Here is a 23,382-nt window from a genome sequence, read left to right on the forward strand (position 1 = left end):
AGGGGCAGGAAAAGCCTAGCCATGTAAAATGGTGAATAGTAGCACAGTTCTTAAAATGAGAGGTAGAATAAGAGTACGGTTCTTAAAATGGGTTTGAGCCTCATTCCACTTATTAGCTGTGTAGTCTTAGGTAATGTACAGGACTTACCTGAGCAATGAAAATAATAGTATCTACCTCACAAGGGTGTTTCTGAGAATTCTTAGATATATTACTAAAAATAGTCATAGGGCCTGACACTCTTTAAGTACTTAAATAATAACTGGCTAGCTATAATTGTTTCTTAAAACAATCCTAGCAAGTCACCTGGACTGTCTATATTTATAGAAAGGGTTTTGGGGGGTTTTTTTGTTTTTTTTTTTTTTTTTTTACTATTTGGGCAAAATTGCAAAACTATATTTGACTTTGGAATTTTTTTGCAATATCTTTATCATGTCTCATAATGCAGCTTTACATTTCCAGGTAAATACCTAGTATTTAATAAATGCTTATTGGTTGATTTTTAAATGATTTAAGAGTTAACTTTGAATTAACTCAGAGTTCCATGATAGCTTCAGAAGGGAAGCTAAAGTTGTTAAAAGTCTATCTCTAACATTAGAGTATAAAGCAGGGAAGACCTCTGTAGTTTCTTAGAGAAATCATTCTTTTCTAGGACCAAAATGTTATTTCTTATTTTTGTATATTCACAAAACTGCTGATGTTTGATTAGATGAAAGTAACCATAGATTTAATTTGTTTGCATGGATAAGCAGTATGTAAATAAATCAAGAGATGGTTGTAAACCACCTTTATAGAATGAATACCTATCTTTTATTCAACTCCAAAGAAACATGAACTGTGTTTCTCTCACCCTAAAAGAATCATGTCAGAAATTATATTACTTAGGAAATTATATGTTACTTTTATAGTTCTGACATATTATGAGGAATAGTTCCTAGAAATAAGTGGACATAGACTTCTTTAATCTCAGAACAATTTTTATTACATAGCATTGGCCTGTAACCAAGACATCAAGAATGTAACCAAACTTATATAAATAATTTAGTGTTGCCTACATATCTATGTTTAGGAATCCCCTATACAGTGTTTCATAAGAGGTGTAGCGGGTAAATTCAAGGAGCTCTAAAAACAGTGAAAACTAAGAGTTTAACAGAATCGTTTGCCTGCAAACTGTCACCTTTATCCGGTTGTTGAAGTATTTGTCAAAAGGAATTTTCCTAGTCAGTTCAAATCTACCATTATGTTTTTGGGCTGGATATAGATATCAGATCACTATCTTATTTACAAGTCAAATACTGTTCAGTTAAACCTTAGAATAACTTGATTTTCAAAAGAGCTGCTTGGTGGGCGGCGCCTGTGGCTCAGTGAGTAGGGCGCCGGCCCCATATACCGAGGGTGGTGGGTTCAAACCCAGCCCCGGCCAAACTGCAACGAAAAAATAGCTGGGCGATGTGGCAGGTGCCTGCAGTCCCAGCTACTTGGGAGGCTGAGGCAAGAGAATCGCCTAAACCCAGGAGTTGGAGGTTTCTGTGAGCTGTGATGCCATGGCACTCTACCGAGGGTGATAAAGTAAGACTGTGTCTCTAAAAAAAAAAAAAGGAAAGAAAGAGTTGCTTGGTGCTAATGCTTCATTAAAACGAAAAGCAAAAATTGAAGCCCTACTTGAGACTCATTTCTAACGTACTTAGTAAATTTTTAAAGGTACAATGAGTTAAGCTCACAATTAGCTTAGGCTAAAAAACATTTAACCCAGAAATGAATCCACACGTTCACCCCCAACTTGTTTTCAACAAAGGCACTAAGAACCATACGTTGGGGAAGGATGTCTCTTTAATAAATGGTGCTGTGAAAACCAGATACCCATATGCAGAAGAATGAAACTGGACTTCTATCTCTTCTCATGTACAAAAACCAAGTCAAAGACCTGAAACTATTAAACTAATAGAAGAAAACATTGAGGAAACACTCCAGGACATTAATCTGGCAAGGATTTCTTGAGTAAGACCTGAAAAGCATAGGTAACCAAAGCAAAAATGAACAGGTGGAATCACATCAGGCTAATAAGCTTCTGCACAGCAAAAGAAACAATCATTAAAGTGAAGAGACAACCCAGAGAATGGGAGAAATATTTACAAACTATCCAAATTTGATAAGGGGTTAATAACCAGAATATATAGGAACTCAAGCAACTCAATAGAAAAAAATCATAATGTGATTTTTTTTTAATGGGTACAAGATCTGAATAGATATTTCCCAAATGAAGACATATAAACGGTGTACATGTATATGAAAAAAATGTTCCACATCACACTAATCAACGGAGAAGTACAAATCAAAACTATGGTGAGATTGAGCCCCAAATAAAGGGGCTTTATCCAAAAGACAAGCAATAAACCATATGACCGGCAGTCCCACTAGAAGACGTGGATATCCAAAAGACGTGGAATCAGTATACTGAAAAGATAGGTGCACTCCAGTGCACTGCAGCACTATTCACACTAGCCAAGACAGGGAGTCAGCTACAATGTCCCATAACAGACGAGTGGATAAAGAAAATGTGATACGCACACATGATAGAATGTTAATTCAGCCAGAAAAAATAAAGAAATCCTCTCACTTGCAATGACATGGATGGAACTGGAGGACATATGTTAAGTGAAATAGGCCAAGCACAGAAAGACAAGTATCTCGTGTTCTCATTCATATGTGGGAGACAAAAAATATTGAACTTAAGGAGATGGAGAGTAGAATGATGGGTTACTAGAGGCGGGAAGAGTAGTGGATGGGTACAAAAATATAGTGAGAATGAATAAGATCTAGTATTCAGTAGCACTGTAGGGTGACTATAGTTAAGAATAATTTATTTTATATTTAAAAATAGCTAAAGGAGTGGAAAATTGGAACATTCCTAACATAAAGAAATGAGTACTTCAGGTGATGGATACCCCAATTGCTCTGATTTGGTCATTACACATTATTTGCCTTTATCAAAATACCATGTGTGCCCCGTAAATGTATGCAACTATTATGTACCCTTAATAATTAACAAATTGATTTGAAAAACCAAAAGGAAACCTACACATATTTGGACACAAAACTAAGGTACTTGAGACATTTGCTTCTAATAGTATTGACTTTTAAAACTTATTATTCTTAGGCTAAGCGCCCATAGCTCAGTGGTTAGGGCACCAGCCACATTCACTGGGGCTGGCGGGTTCGAACCCAGCACAGGCCTGCTAAACAACAATGACAACTATAACAACAACAACAAAAATAGCTGGATATTGTGGCAGGCGCCTGCAGTCCCCAGCTACTTGGGAGGATGAGGCAAGAGAATCACTTAAGCCCAAGAGTTTGAGGTTGCTGTGAGCTGTGACATCACGACACTCTACCGAGGGCGACATAGTGACACTCTGGTAGCTGTCCTATTAACACAGTGGTCTGATGCATAATAAGTGGTGTAGAGCACTATCTAGCTCCTCTTGTGACAGTTATTATACAGTTTTTATATAGCCAAAAACTTTTCTTTTTTAGTTCATCAAAAACATTAGAAATCATGATTTTATGAAATATATTTTCCCTGGACGGAAACAGAATGCCAAAAGAACTGAATGAGCGTCAATGGTCTTTTAAGTGTCTAGCACTAGCAAATAACCTATTTCAGAGGCAAGAGAAGGAAAGAGTTCTGTATTCAGAGTTCAGAGGACTAGGTTTAAGTCAGGAGCTCTGTGACCCTGAGCAATGTGCTCTCCTCTCAGAAAGGAAGAACCTGAAAATGGGAATAATGATGCTTTCCTGCCACCCAGATGCTAGCTTGAGGCCGTAGATATGAAAAGGTTCTGTGACATACATTAGAAACCTGAAAATGATTATTCTTGTCAAGGAATCAAGCAATATACCAGTAGGTAGACTAATGAATATAAGCTTATCAAAGGGTTAGGTTCTAAATTCAGGGCATAAGATAAAAAATGACCTACAGTCAAAAAAAAAAAAAAATGACATACAGTCAAAATTACTCTTGAAACTCTTTAAATTGATCGAAGGAATAGTACATATTATTTTGTATAGAGTGATATACTGTATACAGGGAACATATCCAAAATGATTTATCATACAGATAACATTTATAAGTTAAATATGCCTTAGACAACTCTGTATTGTAATAATCAGGAATAAAAGAACCTATGAAAAAAATACACCCCGATATAGTAGAACAGTGGACACAGCATCGGGAAAATCAGTTTAGAGTTAGCAAAATGGTAGCAGCAGTGTTTTGCTTGGTAAGAAAAGATGTAAAATTTTAAAATTTGAATCTTTCCCTTTGACCTTTCATTCTGCAGGTATTCACCACTCATTGTTGCTTTACACCCATGAATCTGCTTGGGGTCTTTGAAAATTTTTAACACTGCGTCTTTGACCCCTAGTTTATCCAAAGAAAGGTATAGTTCAGGAAATTAATCTTGAGATTGAATAAGTGGTACATATGGATTGGGAATAGTGTATGAGAAGTCATGCCAGGTTGAAGGACTGGGAAGGAGATAGGAAGTGTAAAACAAACAAAGATTAGGAGTTTACTTTGAGGGAGTCAGGGGCAGACTGGCCAGAGTTAACAGCTGGGAGCCCTGGAGCTCCCTGGCATCATTTTTCTTTGATCCCTGATATTCTGGTTTTTAGCACAGCTTATCATTCTTCCTGGGAGTGTTTGCTCTGCCTGCCACCTCCTGTTGGCTCCAAATGCAGTCATACCAACCTAGACCTTTATCCTCACTTGGGGAGTATTGCTCAGACATTCTCTGGAGCTATTCTCTAGTCCATTTCTCTAGCCCTGATATGGCACATCCACGTTCTCTTCATCTGCTTTACGCATGATCTAAAGAGATGCCTTCCCCCAAAACACTTCTTTCAGCAACTCACTTATTCAAAAAATTGGGAGAGCCTTCAATTGTTTATCATACCAAACGCAAGACTCAAAATCCATCCATGAATGGGGTAAAGAGGGCAGGATTATTTCACAGGGTGGTAAACTTTTAAAATTGATTGATTGATTTAGACACAGGGTGTCTCTTTGTTGCCTGGTGTGTCTCTTAACTCTTTGCCTTACATGATCCTCCTATCTCAGCCTCCTGAGAGGCTGGGGCTATAGGCATGAGCCAGCGCACCCAACTGAGATGATTAGCTTTTTAAACAGACATCCTGGGGTCTGAAATTTAAATTACTGTCCTATTTACTCTGTCACAAATGGAAATTAAAACTGAAGACAAATTTTGAGGATATGGAATCTCCAGGTCCAGTTCTTATCCTTTCCATTGCATTTAAAAACTGTGAAGGAACTCTGTACACACACAGACCTGCCCTCTGCCCATTCCTGTCTCCTTGTTTTTCCCTGGTTTTGTTTATCTTTTTTTTTTTTTTCTTTGCAGTTTTTGGCCAGGGCTGGGCTTGAACCTGCCATCTCCGGCATATGGGGCCAGCACCCCACTCCTTTGAGCCACAGGTGCCACCGGTTTTGTTTATCTTTTCTCAACTGTTACCCAAGGTCCTTTTCCATGAACCCTTTGACTTTTCTGACCTCTATTCTAACTTACACTCTTCTCTCATTTTTTGAGAGTTCTTACCATATATCCCAGTAGTACTTTGTCTAATATTTACTCATTCTCACATTTCCCCAACTAAAATGTGAATTCCCTGGCTTACAGGATTAGGCCCCCAGACTATCAGATATCCTGTAGCAAGTGGATGTGGAGCACAGGGTAGTAGAAGAAAAACATTTAGGTTTTTATACCATGGCAAAATAGGAAGATTAGAATATTGAGTCTGGGTTCTGGTCCCAGCTTAGCTATTAATGGGACACAGGGCCTGTGGGAGGTGGGCACCAACTATATTATAATCTCTATATTCCTCTTCTGGCTTTAGAATTCTGTGGTTCTAGGGACATGTAATTGGTGAGATAAGGAGAGAGAAGAGACTATAAATTAATTCTAAGGTAGTGAGCCTGGAGAACCAAAAAGATAGATGTGCCCTTGCAGAAAAGTAGGAAAGAGGTGCCAGTTTAGCTAAGGAGGTTGAAGGGGGGTAGTTTGCCAGTTATTGAGAGTTTCTTGTGCAGAATGTCCTATAAGCAGTAGTGAGTAGCTGGCTGTGGATTGATGCTGCTTGAAGAGTGGAAAAGAGATTCCAAGTTGTCATCCCAAGGGTGCTGTGAGCCTTTGGATGAACTCCAGCTAGAAGGAGGTATGGAGGGGCACTAGCTTTTGAAATGAAATCAAAAAGCTAGGAGCACTTGTCCCTCTAAGTACAGTGTAATATCAGTAGATGAAAAATGTCCAGAAATTTTCAGTCAGCAATGTGAAAACCAAGAAAAAGTTTTTTATTTGACAGTAAGAATTGATGGACTTAATGGAGAGAGAATTTCAAATTTTAGTGATGAACTTAGGACAGCCCTGAGTTGCCAAGAGTCAAGGAGGGAATCATAACAAGTCTCTAAGGAGATGTTCAGTGTTTGTGATCTGAAAGGAGATTCAAGGGGCAGGGCTGTGGATGGAAACATTACGAAAATTGGAACCTGAACCTGCATTGCCTAAATTGGAGGGCCACTCACCTTTCGCACAAAGTGGGCCTTCCCACATTTCTGTGGGGAGGCTTTCATTACTTTAGGAAAAATAAGTTTAGCCAAGGAAAGTAGTTTTGGGGTGGAAGTTAATATGTAGAATGAAACACTACTAAAAATTAGGTATTAAAATTTCAAACACTACCTTTTTATTTTTCCTTTGAAAAAAAACCCACTTCAGGGCAGCGCCTGTGGCTTAAGGAGTAGGCCGCTGGCCCCATATACTGGGGGTGGCAGGTTCAAGCCTGGCCCTGGCCAAAACTGCAAAAAAGAAAAAATCCACTTAACCCACACCAAGGTCTGCATTTGTCACCCAGGAGTACTTGATTGTGCTGTAATCCCAAAGGTAAATAAAATCTTATGGTTGTAGGACAGAGATAACAGTATCCATTGTAATACCGTAATACTATCTCCAGGAAGACCTTTTTTTATTCATTTTTATAAATAATATGATTAATGCTACCACTTGATTTCATATTCAGGTAGTCTATCTTATAAAGAAGTACTTATCCTTTACTTATTTCTCCTTAGGTTTTTATACTCCTCATTAGTAAACTTTTTTATCTGGAGTTTGGAGAAGTAATTGGAAGTGATAGGTGATAAACCATGGCTGAGAGAGGGCACATGAGTGCCTTTTTTTATTTGGGGTAGAGGTGAGACCAGAAAGCACTGTTTGTTTTTGTACACTGGATTCAGATATGATAGTGTGAAGAATAGTTAACAGCTGATTTTTCACTATTAAATATTACCAAAATATGATTTCCTCCTGGATTTCTGTTAGCAATTTATAAAAGCATTCACATAGACAGACACACTGGTGACTGAATACAGGAAACCATACTAGAGACCATGGCTGATATTCACAATTATAGCTTTTCTTCCAAATGCAGAACTTCATATCGAAGTTATGAAAAGGCAAAGCTTGTAATAAAACAAACAAAAAAATTATTCTAAAACTTTTTTTCTTCTGGTTAAGAATTTTATGAGAAAATTGGCAACTTGTTTGACCATCATCTAAAAACAAATGTCTGGTAAAATGTGAGAAAATGGAAAGCCACAGCTCATTCTCAAATACTTTAATTTTATATTTCTAGCATCCTGTTGGAGTACGAAGTTCCTCCAATTATCTCTTCTCTCTCCCCACCCCTAGTAAAAATATGCCAGGAAACAAAGCAACAATATGCTTTTATAAATGTACAATTCAATTAGTATAGTAATTATTTTTACTAAATCATGTCATTCCATTTCAAATACATGATTAAGTACACTGCCAAAAAATACCTTTTGGTTGTGTGGTTCAGAGAAATGTAAAGAGTATGATATCATTCAGCTAAGGCATCATAATAAATGCCACCCACAACAGTGTGAAAAGGGAGTTTCATATACTACTATACTATGGCATTGCCAATACAAAGATTTTAAAAGTTTAAACATTTAGCTCTGTGGCATAGTAACCAATATTTACCTGTTTGTTTCTCATTTCTTTTAATAGAATTTAATTCCTTTTCGACCTTCGATTCGGTTCCAAGGACTCCAAGGGGTGAGTACTCTTATTGATTTGGAAAGAAAATCTAATATTCTTACATGCTATTAAACTTTTAAAATTTAAAAAATTCACCTGAGCCTCTTGATGCCACCAGACATTTATATTTTGTGACTTTTGTGACTGAAAATTTCTAACATTTTTCATTAAGAGGCTTGAATTACCTCTATTTAAAAAATAGTTCAGATGTAGTTAATGATATTGAAAGTGGTCTTTTCCTAAATCATGTATAATTGCATGTTTGAGTCTTTTTATTGAAGTATAGCATACATCATGGTATTGTGTGAATATGTTTTGTTTACAACTAAACACCTATAAGGAATTATTGATTTCAACTTTCACTATTAACAAAAATTTGCTGTTTGTATAGTTTTTTAACTATACAACTTTCACTATTAACAAAAATTTGCTGTTTGTGTAGTATTAGGAAATGAAATGTATAAATAGAAATTGAGTTTTTCTAATGCACAGAAAAAAAGCATTCTATGTTTATTTTTTGCTGCATTTAAAACCATTAATAAATGATAGCTCCTAATAAAATAGACCTATGAATTTTATGTTTATAATAGATAAGTTTTGCAAGAGTTGTATCAGTATTCTTTTTAAATTATTAATATTTAGTTCAATCATTCTATTTTGTTTCTTCACTTAAATTAATATGCATGTCTATATTTGTTCTTATATACTAACTATAGTATGTAAATATGAAAATATCTGTAAGTGGATTTTAGGGCTATAGAGAAAAGGCAGGTTGAGGGAGAAGTATTATATTCTTTTTTATTAAAAGGAGTATTTACCAAATATTCTTAAAGCACCAAATTACACACTCATACCATAATCACTATATTATGCTTATTTTAATATATTTTTAATATCATACTTAATGTTTTAAATTTAAAATGCATTAATTTTTAGCATTTATTCTTTCATTAAAGTTTTTATTTTTAATTATGACTACATAATAGTTACATATATTTATGATACATGCAATATTTTGATATAGGAATACAGTGTATAATAATCACACATTTAGAATTATAGTCATGATTATTATAAATCTCCATTCTTGTGAATTTTTGTTTAGTTATGTCACAGTGCACAAATACCAATATAAAATAAATACAATCTTTCTAAACTTTATAACTTGAAAACATTTCAAGACTGAGGTTAATTACATCATTCAACAAGCCCTAAGAGTACTTCTAAATGTGTTGTGTAATGCTAACTTGAAGGAGACGTTTGTGTAGATGTCAAAGCTTTGCTTCTACATGACAACTTTACAATGAAGTCTTTTTAACCCTCCTCAATAACTGAGTGTTCATGAATGAAATCCTAATTAGACTAAGTGTTTTGAAATTTTTTGTATAGCTTTTTAGGTAGACATTAGCACATTCTGATTCTATATTTGAGGAGTTAGTTCAATTGTTTAAGGCTTCTTGAATTTTTCTCCCAATTTTAATGGCATCAATAATATCCAAAAGGATGTTCCAGAGGCAGGGGCTGAGTCTGTGAGCTCTGGAAGGCTCCGTGGTGGGTTTTCACTACAGTGTTAACTGGGAGGAGGGGGCTGAGGAGAAGAGTAAGGTTTGAGCTGTTTCTCACTAGGACTTACAGCATTATCACCTTGTTCTGCAGCTCCTGCTTCTCTTAATCCTGTCTCCCATGGGGACATCAAGGCCAGAGAAGTCCAAGTATAGGACATTTTCTTAGGAGGCACCAAGTTAAACTGAAAGATGGGGACTAGTGTGTGCAGGCTTCCCGGCTTTCCACTCTGACCCTGTGGTTTTCCTTGTACTAGCCGCTCCTGGGCATCTAGGGATGCCCTGCAAAGCAGGCAATTTGTCTTTGGTACCTTGGGCTGCCTTTTCTGACTTCTGCCTCTTCGAATTGTTGATTTCAAGCAAGTTAAGATTGTGATTGTTTTTACTGTCGACAAAACCTACAGGTTTCCTGTCCCCCATGTTCAAGCTCCCTAGTTCATCTTTGCCTGCTCTACTTTCTCCTCTATTCTTTTCCTTGCCCAGTAGAGTTGACCAACAGACATAATTCACATATAAATGTCTGATAGGTTAAATCTTAGACTGAGTGTTTGAATTTGAACAGGGAAGCTTTTTAACCCAAATGAATGGTGATAGGATGAGGGGGAGAGATGCTGAGAGCTGGCTGAGAGTAGGCTGAGAGCTGTGGGGTGCTTGGCCCTACCTTATTTACTCTGGGTCTGTCTCCTCAACCCCCTACTCTTTTTATTATTCTAATTGGGAACAAAATATCTGGACTCAGCATTGTTTTAGAGCCCACAGCTGCATTCCATCCACCCCTCCCCCCTTTTCTCTGCCCAGCTCTCCCCAGCCCTTTGGGATTTAGTAAAAACAAAGAGTCATTACAGGGGAGAGAGTGGGTTGGCACAGCCCACAGGGAGTACACAGAGCCACAAATGTGAGGGTCTTCTCTACAGTGCTCCTCTGTTTTTGTTTTTTTTTCCCCCAGAGCCATGATAATTTAACATTGCCTGTGCTGATTACTTTAAAAACTCTCCAAAGGAGTATACTTACAGAATTTTCCTATGTGGAATATATTTAGGACTTTAAATTGAAAGGTTTAAATTTAGATTTACCACAAAAATGGTATCTTTTCTTAATGAGAAATTTTGTCTTTTTACATCAAAGGTGATTGAAAATGTACCTTGACTGTCATCATAGCATCATGCATTGGCATATTTGAAGTGTAACTGAAATATTGTTAAACTAGCATTTTAAAAGGAACATACAACGTTAAAGCTTTCCCTGCTTTTCTGATGAGTCTCATGCTACATACTATGTGGTATACTATTCCTTGTTACTAATTAGATTTTTTTCCTTCAGTAATGTCTTTAGGAGACCAGAATTTGGGTCTTGCCAGGTTAGCTCTTAAGTATATTTACTTTTGTGCCTGAACCTGTTCTCTTAGGATGAAGTTTTCTTCTAAATGAGTGCAGACTGAAACATTAAAGTATAGCAGTATCTTTAAGAGAGTATCTTTAAAGATCAAAAATTCAGAGAGTCATTGATTACCTGGATTTTTATTATCACACTTGGACAGCATAAAAAAATACAAATTGTGTCTTTTGTAGTTCATTCCACCCCTTACCCTTAGTGGAAGAAAGCCCTCAGGAAACTGAGTGGTCGGTGAAGGCATTTCTGGGTTCAGAAAGATGAGGAATTATCTATGGGAGCAGTTGATTCTGCTTTCTAAACTCATGAATATCAGAAGCTGAATAAATCAGCCCAAAATACTTTTGAGTCTGAATCCTACAATTGTTATCTGTACCTACTGTGTTCATCACTGAAGTTTTACCAGGATTATAAATATCTGCACACTAATATATTTGGACAGAAAAGGTAGCTAATAAGATGCACACTGGCTGTGGCATTGAGGTGTTCAAGTTACAACATTCATAGGGTGTGCTGTACCCATTTTCCAAAAGTGGCATCATTGTCAAGTGAGCTTTTAAAAACTCAGGATAGTTCTGTCTCTTTATTTTAACCAGGTACTGAAAATGTGGCAGGTGAAAAATTTCCAGACATGTGTATTCCAATGAATTTTTAAAAACTAAGCTGTATTTTCATGCTTGTTGAAAGTGTCTTATCTGAAGGCACACAGTTGATAGAGGCAGAGCTGTTGCTACAGCCTTGGTCTTTACATCTCTAGGTAAGAATTCTTCCAACGGTACGGTACAGCTTTAAAAGAGATGCTAGAAGCGAGTTAGCTCATGTGTTTTCATGTAATGGCTGTTGTTAATTGTACAGTTGTCAACCAATGTAATTATTCTAAACAATAAACTATGGACAGGTGCCACCAGTGAATGTACTAACAGGTTAGCTTATTGTTCTGTTTATTGGTTATTCATTGCACGTTCTTTCAGCCCTTACTGGTGCCAAGTACTTTGTTAAGTAGCTAGTGCAAAAAGATGCAAGGATGGCCAGGACTTGGGCTTCACTCAGAGAGGTCAGTCTGGCAAACACATACAGGCTGATGATACTCAAGAAAGAAGAACAGGATTTGTCCAGAATTCTCCACTTAGAACGTGTGTAGAAAAGGACTACCAGGAATAAGGCTGATACATGTAAAAGTTATAGTAAATGTAAAATGTTGGCAATAGGTATGCAAAGTTCCAAAAGGCCTGTTAAGAACTATGTTTGCATGCATGTAAACTGTTTGCATGCGTGCACACGTGCACACAAACATATGTATCTAGTGTATAATAATTGACATGAAATCTGAAACGGTGACGTTTCAACATTAAATAATGGCCAGTCACTGGCATATGGTGGCCTTACAGAGTGGACTCGCCTATGGCCTCAGGGACTCTTCGGGGCATGAGAAAGATTGTTCAGGGCAGTGAGAAATAATGTTCACTGTCTCACAGAACATGAGATTCTAGACCTCAGTGTTAATTCAGTAGTTGTTAAAAAAATGTTCTACACTTTGTTCTAATTTAATTGCTTACTTTCGAACTTGGAAATTCCAGAGGCTTGTAAAAATAGAAGTTATACATAAATAATTTTTAGAAATAATTTTTAAGGACTAAAAATAGAAACTGTTTTCTATATGTACCATTCATTGCCTCCTGTGAAACACTGAGTCACACATACTTTTCCAAGAATGAGCAAGGAGTAGCTAGCCAAACAAGTTCTGAATGTGTGCCTTCCGAAGGCACAGTGACCTTCTGAAGATTAAATCAGCATTTAACTGGTAACTTTAAAGGCTTGAATAGTGAAAAACTATGGTCATAGTCATTAATTCTAAAAAGCAGAGGGTTGGATTTTTCTTTGTTTTAATCTCCATACTTAGCAAACCATTCAAAGGTACTTTGGTAATTAGTTATTTTAGTTTTTGGAATCTACGGAGAAAGAAGATTGGGTTAAAAAACAAAATTATACAGTATTTGAAATTAGTAGGCCATTTCAACCCTCCTGAAAATGCTTCCCCCAGACTGCCCTCCCCTACCCTGCTTGGTCCCTGGGAAGCAAAGATAACTATCAGCTTAAAATAAGCAGCAAAGATAAAAATAAACCCCCAACACTGCCCTTCCTTCTTGGATGATACATGCCTTCCCTCCAACTTCTTTCCCCTACCGTTTTGGTTTGGCTAGTCCACTGGTTTTGCCAAGGGTTGTGTTTAGTCAGTCTGCTCAGAAGGTTGCTGACTAATAGTTACCTTTATACTCCGGCTCTGAAATGTAATTCATACTAGAAGGATGTTAAAATTATATCTTTTTGTAATGGCAGTTTTAATTTTTAAAATATTGCAGTGGTTAGCACATGTAGATGGCATTTACCTTAAAATACAATTCTGTATCCACATATTAATTTACTAAGGTATTAATAAAACAATAAATTACCCAATTTAAAAAATTGTTAACATATATACCGGGTGTCCATAAAGTTTGTGTGCTATTTAAAATTTTAAATTGTGGATCTTATCAGCTACCTTTTCTGTTCAAATATATTGGTCTGCATAAGTCAGACTTTATGGACACCCTGTCTGTATACACACACACACACACACACACACACACACACACACACACACTTTTTAAAATCTCGTTTTAGGCAGGGAATGGGACCCTAGAAACTCATACTATCAAAAACAATAATTAAATTATAGTTTACAGCTGTTGTAAATTAACAGCGCTCCTGTTCTTGAAGAGCTTAGAATAGTAGAGGTGGGAGGGAAGTTTTTACTAATGTGGTGCCTGAGGAAACTGTCTCAAAATACTTGCTGACCGAACAGCTCTGTCCTTTAAGCTGCATCACTGGAAAGCCACAATTGGAGCTATAATTTAAATCTGCAACTGCCACAAATACCATAAATTGCATTCTTAGCAGTGAGTTAAGTGTTCTGTCTTCATTTAGCAGACCTTCATGAATACATGTTGTATACCCACCACAGTAGACTCTGTGTACACACAGGTAAATACAACCTTGAACCAGCTCATTCCTAACTGGCATTATCTGTTTGTCAAAAAAATCCACCACCAATAACTTTGCTATTTTGTTTCCCACCAAAAAACTGAAACTTGTGAAATCGAGTAATCTGTATTGCAGACAATATCACTTTAATAGCACTCACTTATTATTTAAGCTTGGAAAATACTAGTCTTTTACCATTCTGTAAGACCTTGTGCTCCTTTTAGCTTAACCATCCCTTATATCTTAACTGTGAGCAGTATTAAAATATCTGTTGACCTCTTACTATGTGTAAGACTCTGTCTTAGCATGTAAGATGATTTTATAAAAGCTCTTATAAAATGTCAAAATTTAAAGCAAGGAAAAATAAAAACCTTAGCAGAGTATATCCAAGTCCCAGATCTTATTTCAAACAATATTTAATAACAATGACAACAAAAAAGAAAATCTTTGTCACTGATTCCAAGGGATGTAGTGTGTGTGTTTTATTCTTTTTAACTTTTAAGGTCTTTGAACTTGGAATGCATCTCATCGTGCCATGGTTTGTCAGTATTTTATGTTACATAATGGTACATAAAACCATGAATTATCTCACATTTTCTGGCATCGTAGATTGCCACAGACTACAGCAATATAGTAGAAATATTTAGAGAGTTCCTACTTGCTTTAATAAGAGCTTACCCTAAATAGAATCTTTTCAGAATTTTTTTCCTGACCCTCCTTAACTAGCTTCCTTTCTATTATTAACTCACTATGTTAGATAACCTGGAGAATTTATAGGGAAGGTATATTCTTATACCTATTCCTAAATTGTAATTTAAACTGGAAGGGACAAGATTATGAACTAAAAATGTTCTCAACTTGTCTTTCGGACAAAAATGTTTATTAAACTTTTGCAAACAAGTTTAGAAGAAAAGAGTTTCACTGACTTAAGGACTTCAAAGTCCACATACATGCTTTGAAACTAATGAATTTGCCTTTATCAGGTGAAGAATTTTCAAATCCCTCTAATTAAAGTTTTATAATTTATACTATATTTAGCATAAAATCATAATTATCTATTTTATTTATAGATTCCAATTATTTTTCAGTAATTACAGCTAACATTTATTAACTATTACATGCCAAGAACTCTATATTAAAACACTTTATATATATTTTCTTATTAAATCCTCACAGCAATGCTATCAAGCAGGTACTCCCATTTTGTTGATGTGTAAAGTATGGCTCCAAGGTTAAATGACTTGTGGAAGCTCATGCAAACAGTGAGTGAAGGAGCCGCACTCATATCTAGGCATCTGACTCCAGAGCCTGTTTTCCTCACTACACGGATCCCCTGCCCTGTCATAGTGTTCAATGAGCATTTTTACTCGTTCCCACAGAAACATTTGTTGAGCATTCCCTCCCCACAACTAGCAAGAGGAGAGGTAGTTGGGAATGCCTCAGAAGAAGTAATGTTAGAGGTAAGGTCTGATGGATTAGCAGGAGTTAGCTGATCAGAGAAGGATAAAAATGCTTTTGAGGGCTGTGGTGCAGCATGGGCAGAGTGCTAGGCAGGCCTGGCCGTACTCCCACTTTCCTAAGGAGTTAGGGTTTCACCTTGGAGAGCAGTGCTTCTTGTTTTTTTTTTTTTTTTTTTGAGACAGAGTCTCACTTTGTCGCCCTCGGTAGAGTGCCGTGTTGTCATAGCTCACAGCAACCTCAAACTCCTGGGCTCAAGAGATTCTCTTGCCTCAGCCTCCTGAGTAGCTGGGACTACAGGCATCCACTACAATGCCCGGCTGTTTTGTTTTTTTTTTTTTGTTCTTGTAGTTGTTGCAGTTTGGCTGGGGCAGTATACACCACCCTCAGTATAAGGGGCCAGCCCCCGACCCACTTAGCCACAGGCACTGCCACTAGTTTACATTTGAATACTTAAATTATGAGTGCTGTTACTTTTAATTACTGACATTGTGAAATTTAACTGCTTTTGCCAAATTTTGCTCATGCTTATTAATGAGAGTAGCAGAAGATAGAGAATGAACTTTGGCATCCTCACTCAGTGGAAAAGTCTAAACAATGGAAAGCACTGACTTGTAATTACACAGCGTGGCCGTGAATGTCCTAAGCAGACAGAAGGCTATATATGATATGAAATGGTTTTTATAAAATTTAATAAGAGACAAAATTAAATATATTGTTTAGGTTTAAATATATGATAACATTATTAAAAACCAAAAAAGGAGTGATAATAATATAAGTTAGCATAGTGGTTACCTCTGGGAGGGAAAGGAGAGGAACAGGAAGATATGTTTGCTGACCTTTTAGTTCTTCACTGGTGAGTTTACAGGTGTTCATTATATTATCAAGTTTCATGACTATCAAGCTGTATTTGTTTTATAGCAACAAATATTACATAAGTTCTCCTTATTAACTTTAAAGATAGTTTGTTGTCTTCATGGGTTAAATGAGAAAAACCAGAACGTATTTATTCAGTAAATGCCAAAAAGGCATTTTTTATCTTTATTTCCTAATTGTTCTATAAACATAAAAGAAATTTTGGAGATACAAGTTTAAATATGACAAAAGCCATGGAGAAAAGCTGCATAATAAAGGTTTAAAAACAGGTTGACAAGGAGAAAAAAGAAGTTATCTATAGGTAGACACCAGCTAAATATCTTGCTAGTGAACTACTTGATAGAGTTGCTTTGTCATTTATCGGTGGAGAAAGTTTTCTCCCTGCCGGTAATCTCTGACCAATGGACAGAAGGTATATATGGGCAGAGATGCTGGTGTTATCAAGGGTGTGGAAGGAGAGGCCATTTTCCTTTCTGAGTTAATACTTGGCATTTTGAAGCAGTGGTATTATGAAGTGTCCTGGGGAAAAGGTCACACTTAAAGAAGGACATATTAGAGGAATAAAAAGTAGTTTGTTGAATTTTTTAAAAATAAGGTTTTTAATTATTGTGTTCAAACCCTTATACTCTACACTTAGTAAACTTCACCTGCACTCTTCCAAGATGCACCCTAGGTGTAGAAAATGCCATGAAGGCTGTGTTAACCAGTTTGGTGAAAATATTTCAGACTGTATATGGAACCAGCACATTGTACCTCATGATTGCATTATTGTACACAGCTATGATTTAATAAAACAAAAATAAAATAAAATATTTTAAAAAATGAGGTTCTTGGAGGTTAGGGTGATAAAACTTGGAATGCAATGGAGAACTGATTAAGGGAGAACCAAATCAGGCCCACATCAGAAGGTTGGTACCTAAGTAGCTATAGGAAAAGGGCAGCCTTTGATAATATTTAGCCTAGAGCTTAATAATCACTCAGTAAATTATGCTAAGGATATTTTATTTTAGAGTGAGAATATAAGGCATAGCCATCTTCATGAAGGTAGCAAAACTTTACTAACCAACCCCGTTTTTTCTTAGGACTAATCTGAATGATTTTCCATTTTCTCTTAATCTAGGCATATTGCTAATTCACTGAAGTTAGTCTTCAGTCTGGAAGGAAGGTGTTTTGAGGTTCTTCCATTCTCCAGTGAGATAACGATGACTTATATTTCCACAGCTGTTTGAAACTTTTGTGTTAGACTATAAAGGAAAACTTTCTGCTAGGGAAACTTGTTTTGTTTGTTGGTTTTTTTTTTTTTTTTTTTTGTAGAGACAGAGTCTCACTGTACTGCCCTCAGGTAGAGTGCCGTGGCATCACACGGCTCACAGCAACCTCTAACTCTTGGGCTCACGCGATTCTCTTGCCTCAGCCTCCCGAGCAGCTGGGACTACAGGCGCCCGCCACAACGCCCGGCTATTTTTTTTTTTTTTGGTTGCAGTTTGGCCGGGGCTGGGTTTGAACCCGCCACCCTCGGCATATGGGGCTGGCGCCCTACTCACTGAGCCACAGGCGCCGCCCTGTTTGTTGGTTTTTAAGGATGATAATATTCTCTTCATTTTTTAGAGAATGTAAAGGATAGGATAGTTATGAATCTAGGATTAATTTTGGATAAAGTCTTTTACAATTTCTGATTTGGTAAAAAAAAAAAAGTAATGCCTAACCTTTTAAAAATAGTTGAGGTGACGAATCAGGAAGGGCAAACCTAACATCTAATTATTATATTTTACAGAGCCATTATTGCTTCTGATTGAAAAGCAAAGGGCATGAACATTTTGGAATTGTACAAAGTAAACATAAGAGTAAAAATGAATAATAGAAGTTATCCTAACTGTGCAAAACAGTTTTGCTGGTTTTCTTCTAGTCCTTTCTCTTGCTTACACACACACTTTCTGAAAATTATGGTCTTAGGCCAGGTGTGGGGGGTGGCGTGGTTCATACCTGTAAATCCTAGCACTCTGGGAGGCACAGGCAGGTGAATCGCTTGAGCTCAGAAGTTCAAGATCAATCTAAGCAAGTGTGAGATCCATTCTCCACTAAAAATACAAAAATTAGCCAGACGTTGTGGCAGGTGCCTATAGTTCCAGCTGCTCAGGAGGCTGAGGCAGGAGGGGCTTGAGCCCAGGAGTTTGAGATTGTCGTGAGCTATGTCATAGCACTCTACCCAGGGCAACAGAGTGAGACTCTATCTCAAAAAAAAAAAAACTATAATCTCTGTATTTACTGTTTGTTTGTTGTTTTTTTTTTTTAATTTAGCACATATCTTGAGCATTTTCCTTTTACTGAGTAGTAAAAGTTACTTTTAAATAGCTGCTTTATATTTCATTTTACAGATAACATTATAATTTATTTAGCCATTCTCCTATATGTGTACAGTTTCTTTTTCTTCCCCCCTTACCAGGTTGTGATTTGAATGTATATAATAATAATGGTATGATGAGCATCCTTGTACATTAGTCATTATTTTTGTCTTCAATTATTTATCTGGATAGATTCCTAGATGTGGCATTTACTAGGTCAGAACATTTTTAAAGTTTCAGTAACTGTTGCCAAATCACTCACCCCACCCCACTCCCAGAAAGCTGCTGCTTCCTATTTCCACAGCTGTTTGAAAGTGCCTGTCATGAGGTGGTGCCCTGGCCAATGTTAAACACAGGTTTTTTTTTTTTTTAATTTCCCAGATTTATTTGGTAATGTTTAAAACACGTTTGCTTGGTAATATCTGGCATGAGTAAAATACGGCAATGTTTTAAGACATCACAAAGTATCATCCAGTATTATTTACTTTCTCCATCTGGTATTGTTGGAAGGAATGGTTTTGAGTTTTTCTTTCTTTCTTTTTTTTTTTTTTTTTTTTTAAGACACAGAATCTTACTTTACCACTCTCAGTAGAGTGCTGTGGTATCACAGCTCACAACAACCTCCAACTCCTGGGCTTAAGTGATTCTCCTGCCTCAGGCTCCCACGTAGCTGGGACTTCAGGTGCCCGCCAGAACGCCCAGCTATTTTTTTGTTGCAGTTTGGCCGGGGATGTGTTCGAACCCGCCACCCTCCGCATATGGGGCTGGTGCCCTGCCCACTGAGCCTCAGGCACCACCCAAGTTTTTCTTTTCTTTATATTTGTGTTTCTTCCAATATAGTGGATAGGGTTTTTATTTTAGTAGTTCATGGATTCTCTTGGACAAATTACTCTATCTTGCTAACTATTTAAAATAATTATACTAAAAAAAATAAGTAAATAAAAATGAAATAAAATAATTATACTATATGTAACTTTTTATGTGCTGTATGTTGCTATTTTGACATTTCGCTTTACCACTGTTTGGAGTCCTACTAATTTAGGTAGGACTTACCTTTAAATGCCTGTCTTCTTAAAAAGAACATTATAAAGTTCTAATGAAGTCTAGTGATTTGGATCTGTTTTTTATGAGGCAATACGGTGTGAGTCATTGACAAGGAGGTAAAACATTTTACTACCTCATAGTTTCATTGTTAGAAGAACTCTGTAGTGTATGGTTCTAGCAGAATTCTCCTAGCAGAATTAAATAACTATCTAAAAGATAAGCAAAAGTTTTGTGATATGCATTATTCAATACAGCAATTGCCTAAACTGTCCATATGTTAACCATTAACTTTTTTTTTTTTTTTTTTGCCAAAATGTAATTTTCTCTATGTGAAGAGATCGGTTTGATGGCTTTGCCAGTAGCTCAACCATAGCATCCTTAGAAATCTTTTCAGGCGTATCTTTTTTATAGTTGTAGATCATTTTATCTAAGAGATTTGATAGGTCCTCTATATTCATATCAGACATATGCCAGGTCTCTTAGAAATCAGAGCTGTAATTTCTAATCTTACCTCTTGACACATTGTACATATCAATAGTTTAATATATGTGAAATCAAAATTAGTTTTACTTCATTTATAAATCTAAAAGAAATTAACAAGTGAATTTGATTTATGAAAACCGAGTAGAAATAAATTTTATGGAACAGACCAGATCCTACCTTAGAAATGAATTTTCAGAGTAGATGTTTGGAAAAAAATGTATAATAATTAAAATACTGTAGGCTTTATTTATTTTTAGGACTACCTATAGTTTTGATGACAAAGAAAAAAGAACCCAAACTTTAAAATATTTGTATTTATGAAGATGGAATGTTTAAAAGTCACGATGTCGTAGTTCTCATGAGAACCTTTAATTCTATTTCCTTTGTCTCTTTGTTGTGCTGTAGCTAGTGTCTGGGACTCTGGGGATCTAAAGACAGCATTTTTTTTAATGGACAGGGCAATTGGAAAGCAGTGTTTGCTGCCCTTCTAGAAGAGCAGCAGGCATTTCTAATTTTTCAGCCTTCCATGGATACTTGTTGGGGCTGATTCGTACTTGGACCTTACCTCTCTGTACTTTGAGTTTGGGGCAGTTAGAAATATTGCTAGTCCTTTTCCTTGTTTATTTATTTATTTATTTTCCAGATAGCTTCTTTGGCTTCTATTTATACTAACAGTTACGCTTTTACCTAGAAGGCTTGTAGCCCCTTTTAAATAACAAGAATTCAAAATGAGTATAGTCAACTTCTGATAATCCATAGGATGTTTGTTACCAGATTTGATCATTTGAAATTTGATCTAAAAATTAAACACATCATTATGCCAGGGAAGGTATGTGTGTTCTTAATCAAACGGGTCAGATCAGAGTAGGAGCTCCCCAATCTTGTGTTTGTACCACCAGAGCAAACATTTTTTGGCACATACTGTGTGCAGGCATTGTGCCATGCAGCTTAGGTGTGTTACCTCTTTTACCTCTTTTAGCAGGCAGCAGTCGTGTGAGGTAGGTAATACCATTATCTTGAGGGAGCCAGAGATTTACTTGCTCAAGGTAATACAGATGGTAGATTCTAGAGCCAGAGTTGGAAACTGGGGAGTTTGTTCCAGAGCCTGTGATCTAGCACACTGGATATGGTCTGTTGGGCTGCTCCCTTTTTATCTACATGTAAAGATGAGTTCTGGGTGGGCTTGGTGGCTCTGGCCAGGTGCGGTGGCTCACACTGTAATCCCAGCACTCTGGGAGGCCAAGGTGGGAGGATTGCTTGAGCTCAGAAGTTCAAGACCAGCCTAACCAAGAGCAGGATCCTGTCTCTACCAGAAATAGAAAATCTAGCCAGGTGTCATAGCAGGCACCTGTAGTCCCAACTACTCAGGAGGCTGAAGCAGGAAGATCACCTGAGCCCAGGAGTTTGAGATTGCTATGAGCTCTGACACCATAGCACTCTACCTAGGGCAACAGAGTGAGACTCTGTCTCAAAAACAACAAAAAACAACAAAAAGATCTCACTTTTTTCTTAAACCATTAAAGAAGACACAACTTAGTACTATAAACACAAATGGATCCAATACTAAAGAAAGCATTTTAAAAAGGAGAAAGAAGACAGGACACCATTTCCACCTTTGATATCCTTCAAATAGTTGGTACTAATTCCCATCAGGTGCATATTTTTTTATATTCCCATAAAGGTGCATATTTTTTGCACTCTTGTAATTATTATTTAATATATAACTAATTTAATTAATAAAATTATATTCCTTGAATATTGTGTGTCTTCATGCTATTTCTCCTTCCTTAGTTATAGACCGTGGTTTGGGCCTTTGGCCCCTGGGAGCTTCTCTGATGTCACCACAGTCACTGCCTCAGCAGCCCCAGGCTCTCATCATCCCTTTCCTCACACTTTGTTGTAATACATCATGGGTTTCCCTAGAAGATTTTTTCCCTTGAAAAAAGGCATTCTGTAGCTTTACCAAAAACAGAGCCAAAAGGCTTAGAAGCAATTGGTGTCTTAAAGAAAAAAAAAAAAAAAAAAAAAAACAGCAGTAAGAGCTGAATAGACTTCCAAATCTATATGAAAATATTCTTCAGATTTAACTATTATTTTATTGAAGTCATAAATTTTCATGATGGCATCGATTAGATTAGGGCAAAACCATGTGTTTTGCAAAATCTACGGCCTGGGCCACTCTTTAAAACTTATGCTAATCTTGAGAACTCAGTATCTGTCAAGTATTAGTCTTTCCACTAGATTTACACAACTGCTGCCGGCTGCCAGGCACAAATTCTAGGCCCACTCACGTTTGCCAGCAGCTCCTCCTCGCATCATAGAAAAAGAACGTTGCTGAAGGCTCCGAGAGAAGATTGGCAATGAATTGGACACTGTCAGTCATGTTTGAGATTTTTTTTTTCCCCTTGTAGGATTTACATTTGGGCTTTGTTTCTGAGAACTCATATTTTAAAAGAAAATTCTACTTCCTACTTGATCAGGAGAATTACTGAATTTAGAATTATTTAGTGTCATCTCCCTGACTTCTTTAAAATCAAAGTGGTTTTCAAGAGGCTGGGTCTTATTTTCAAATGGAATTTGGTAAGGTCAGGATATTCTGTGAATATTTTTTAAAAGATGAAGGTACTCTTCAAAAAGAAAAATGTCTAATACAAATTTAAGTCCCACAAACTGAGTAAGCCACTTGGCCTAGGTTTTGGGGCTAAACATAGCACAAGAGAGGCTAGAAACTTTCTCATCCTAATGTTTGTACCACACAGCAGGCAGCTATTCAGGCCCCCACCCCCACCCCCTTTCATTTTGTTATTTATTTTTGCCTGCTCTGGGGAGCCTGATTCTCCAAAGACTCTTAGGTGATCTATTTCAAATGCATTCATAATTTTTCCAGTATCCCTGGCATAAGGCACCTTCAGAGTGAGTGAATCTAGTTCTAAGTTTTTTCTACATAAATCCAACAAATTATTAGGTAGCTATTCAACCATGTTCCAGATAAATATAAAGTGAGCAAGACCACAGTCCTTGCCTCCAAAGAACTCAGTCTGGTGGGAGAGAAAGACACACGAACAAGTACTTACTGTACA

The 23,382-nt window shown here is 36.7% G+C and overlaps 1 protein-coding gene across 1 annotated transcript in view; it reads left to right on the forward strand.

Annotated features, from left to right (window-relative positions):
- The window catches only part of ELL2 (elongation factor for RNA polymerase II 2), a 76,848-nt gene that overhangs the window by 11,903 nt on the left and 41,563 nt on the right, over positions 1-23,382 (forward strand). Inside the window, exon 2 of the mRNA XM_053586316.1 lies at positions 8,098-8,145. Coding sequence (XP_053442291.1) covers positions 8,098-8,145 — 48 coding nt within the window. The remainder of the gene's footprint in view (positions 1-8,097; positions 8,146-23,382) is intronic.

This window comes from Nycticebus coucang, chromosome 1, assembly GCF_027406575.1.
Source record: "Nycticebus coucang isolate mNycCou1 chromosome 1, mNycCou1.pri, whole genome shotgun sequence".
Classification (NCBI taxonomy): Eukaryota; Metazoa; Chordata; class Mammalia; order Primates; family Lorisidae; genus Nycticebus; species Nycticebus coucang.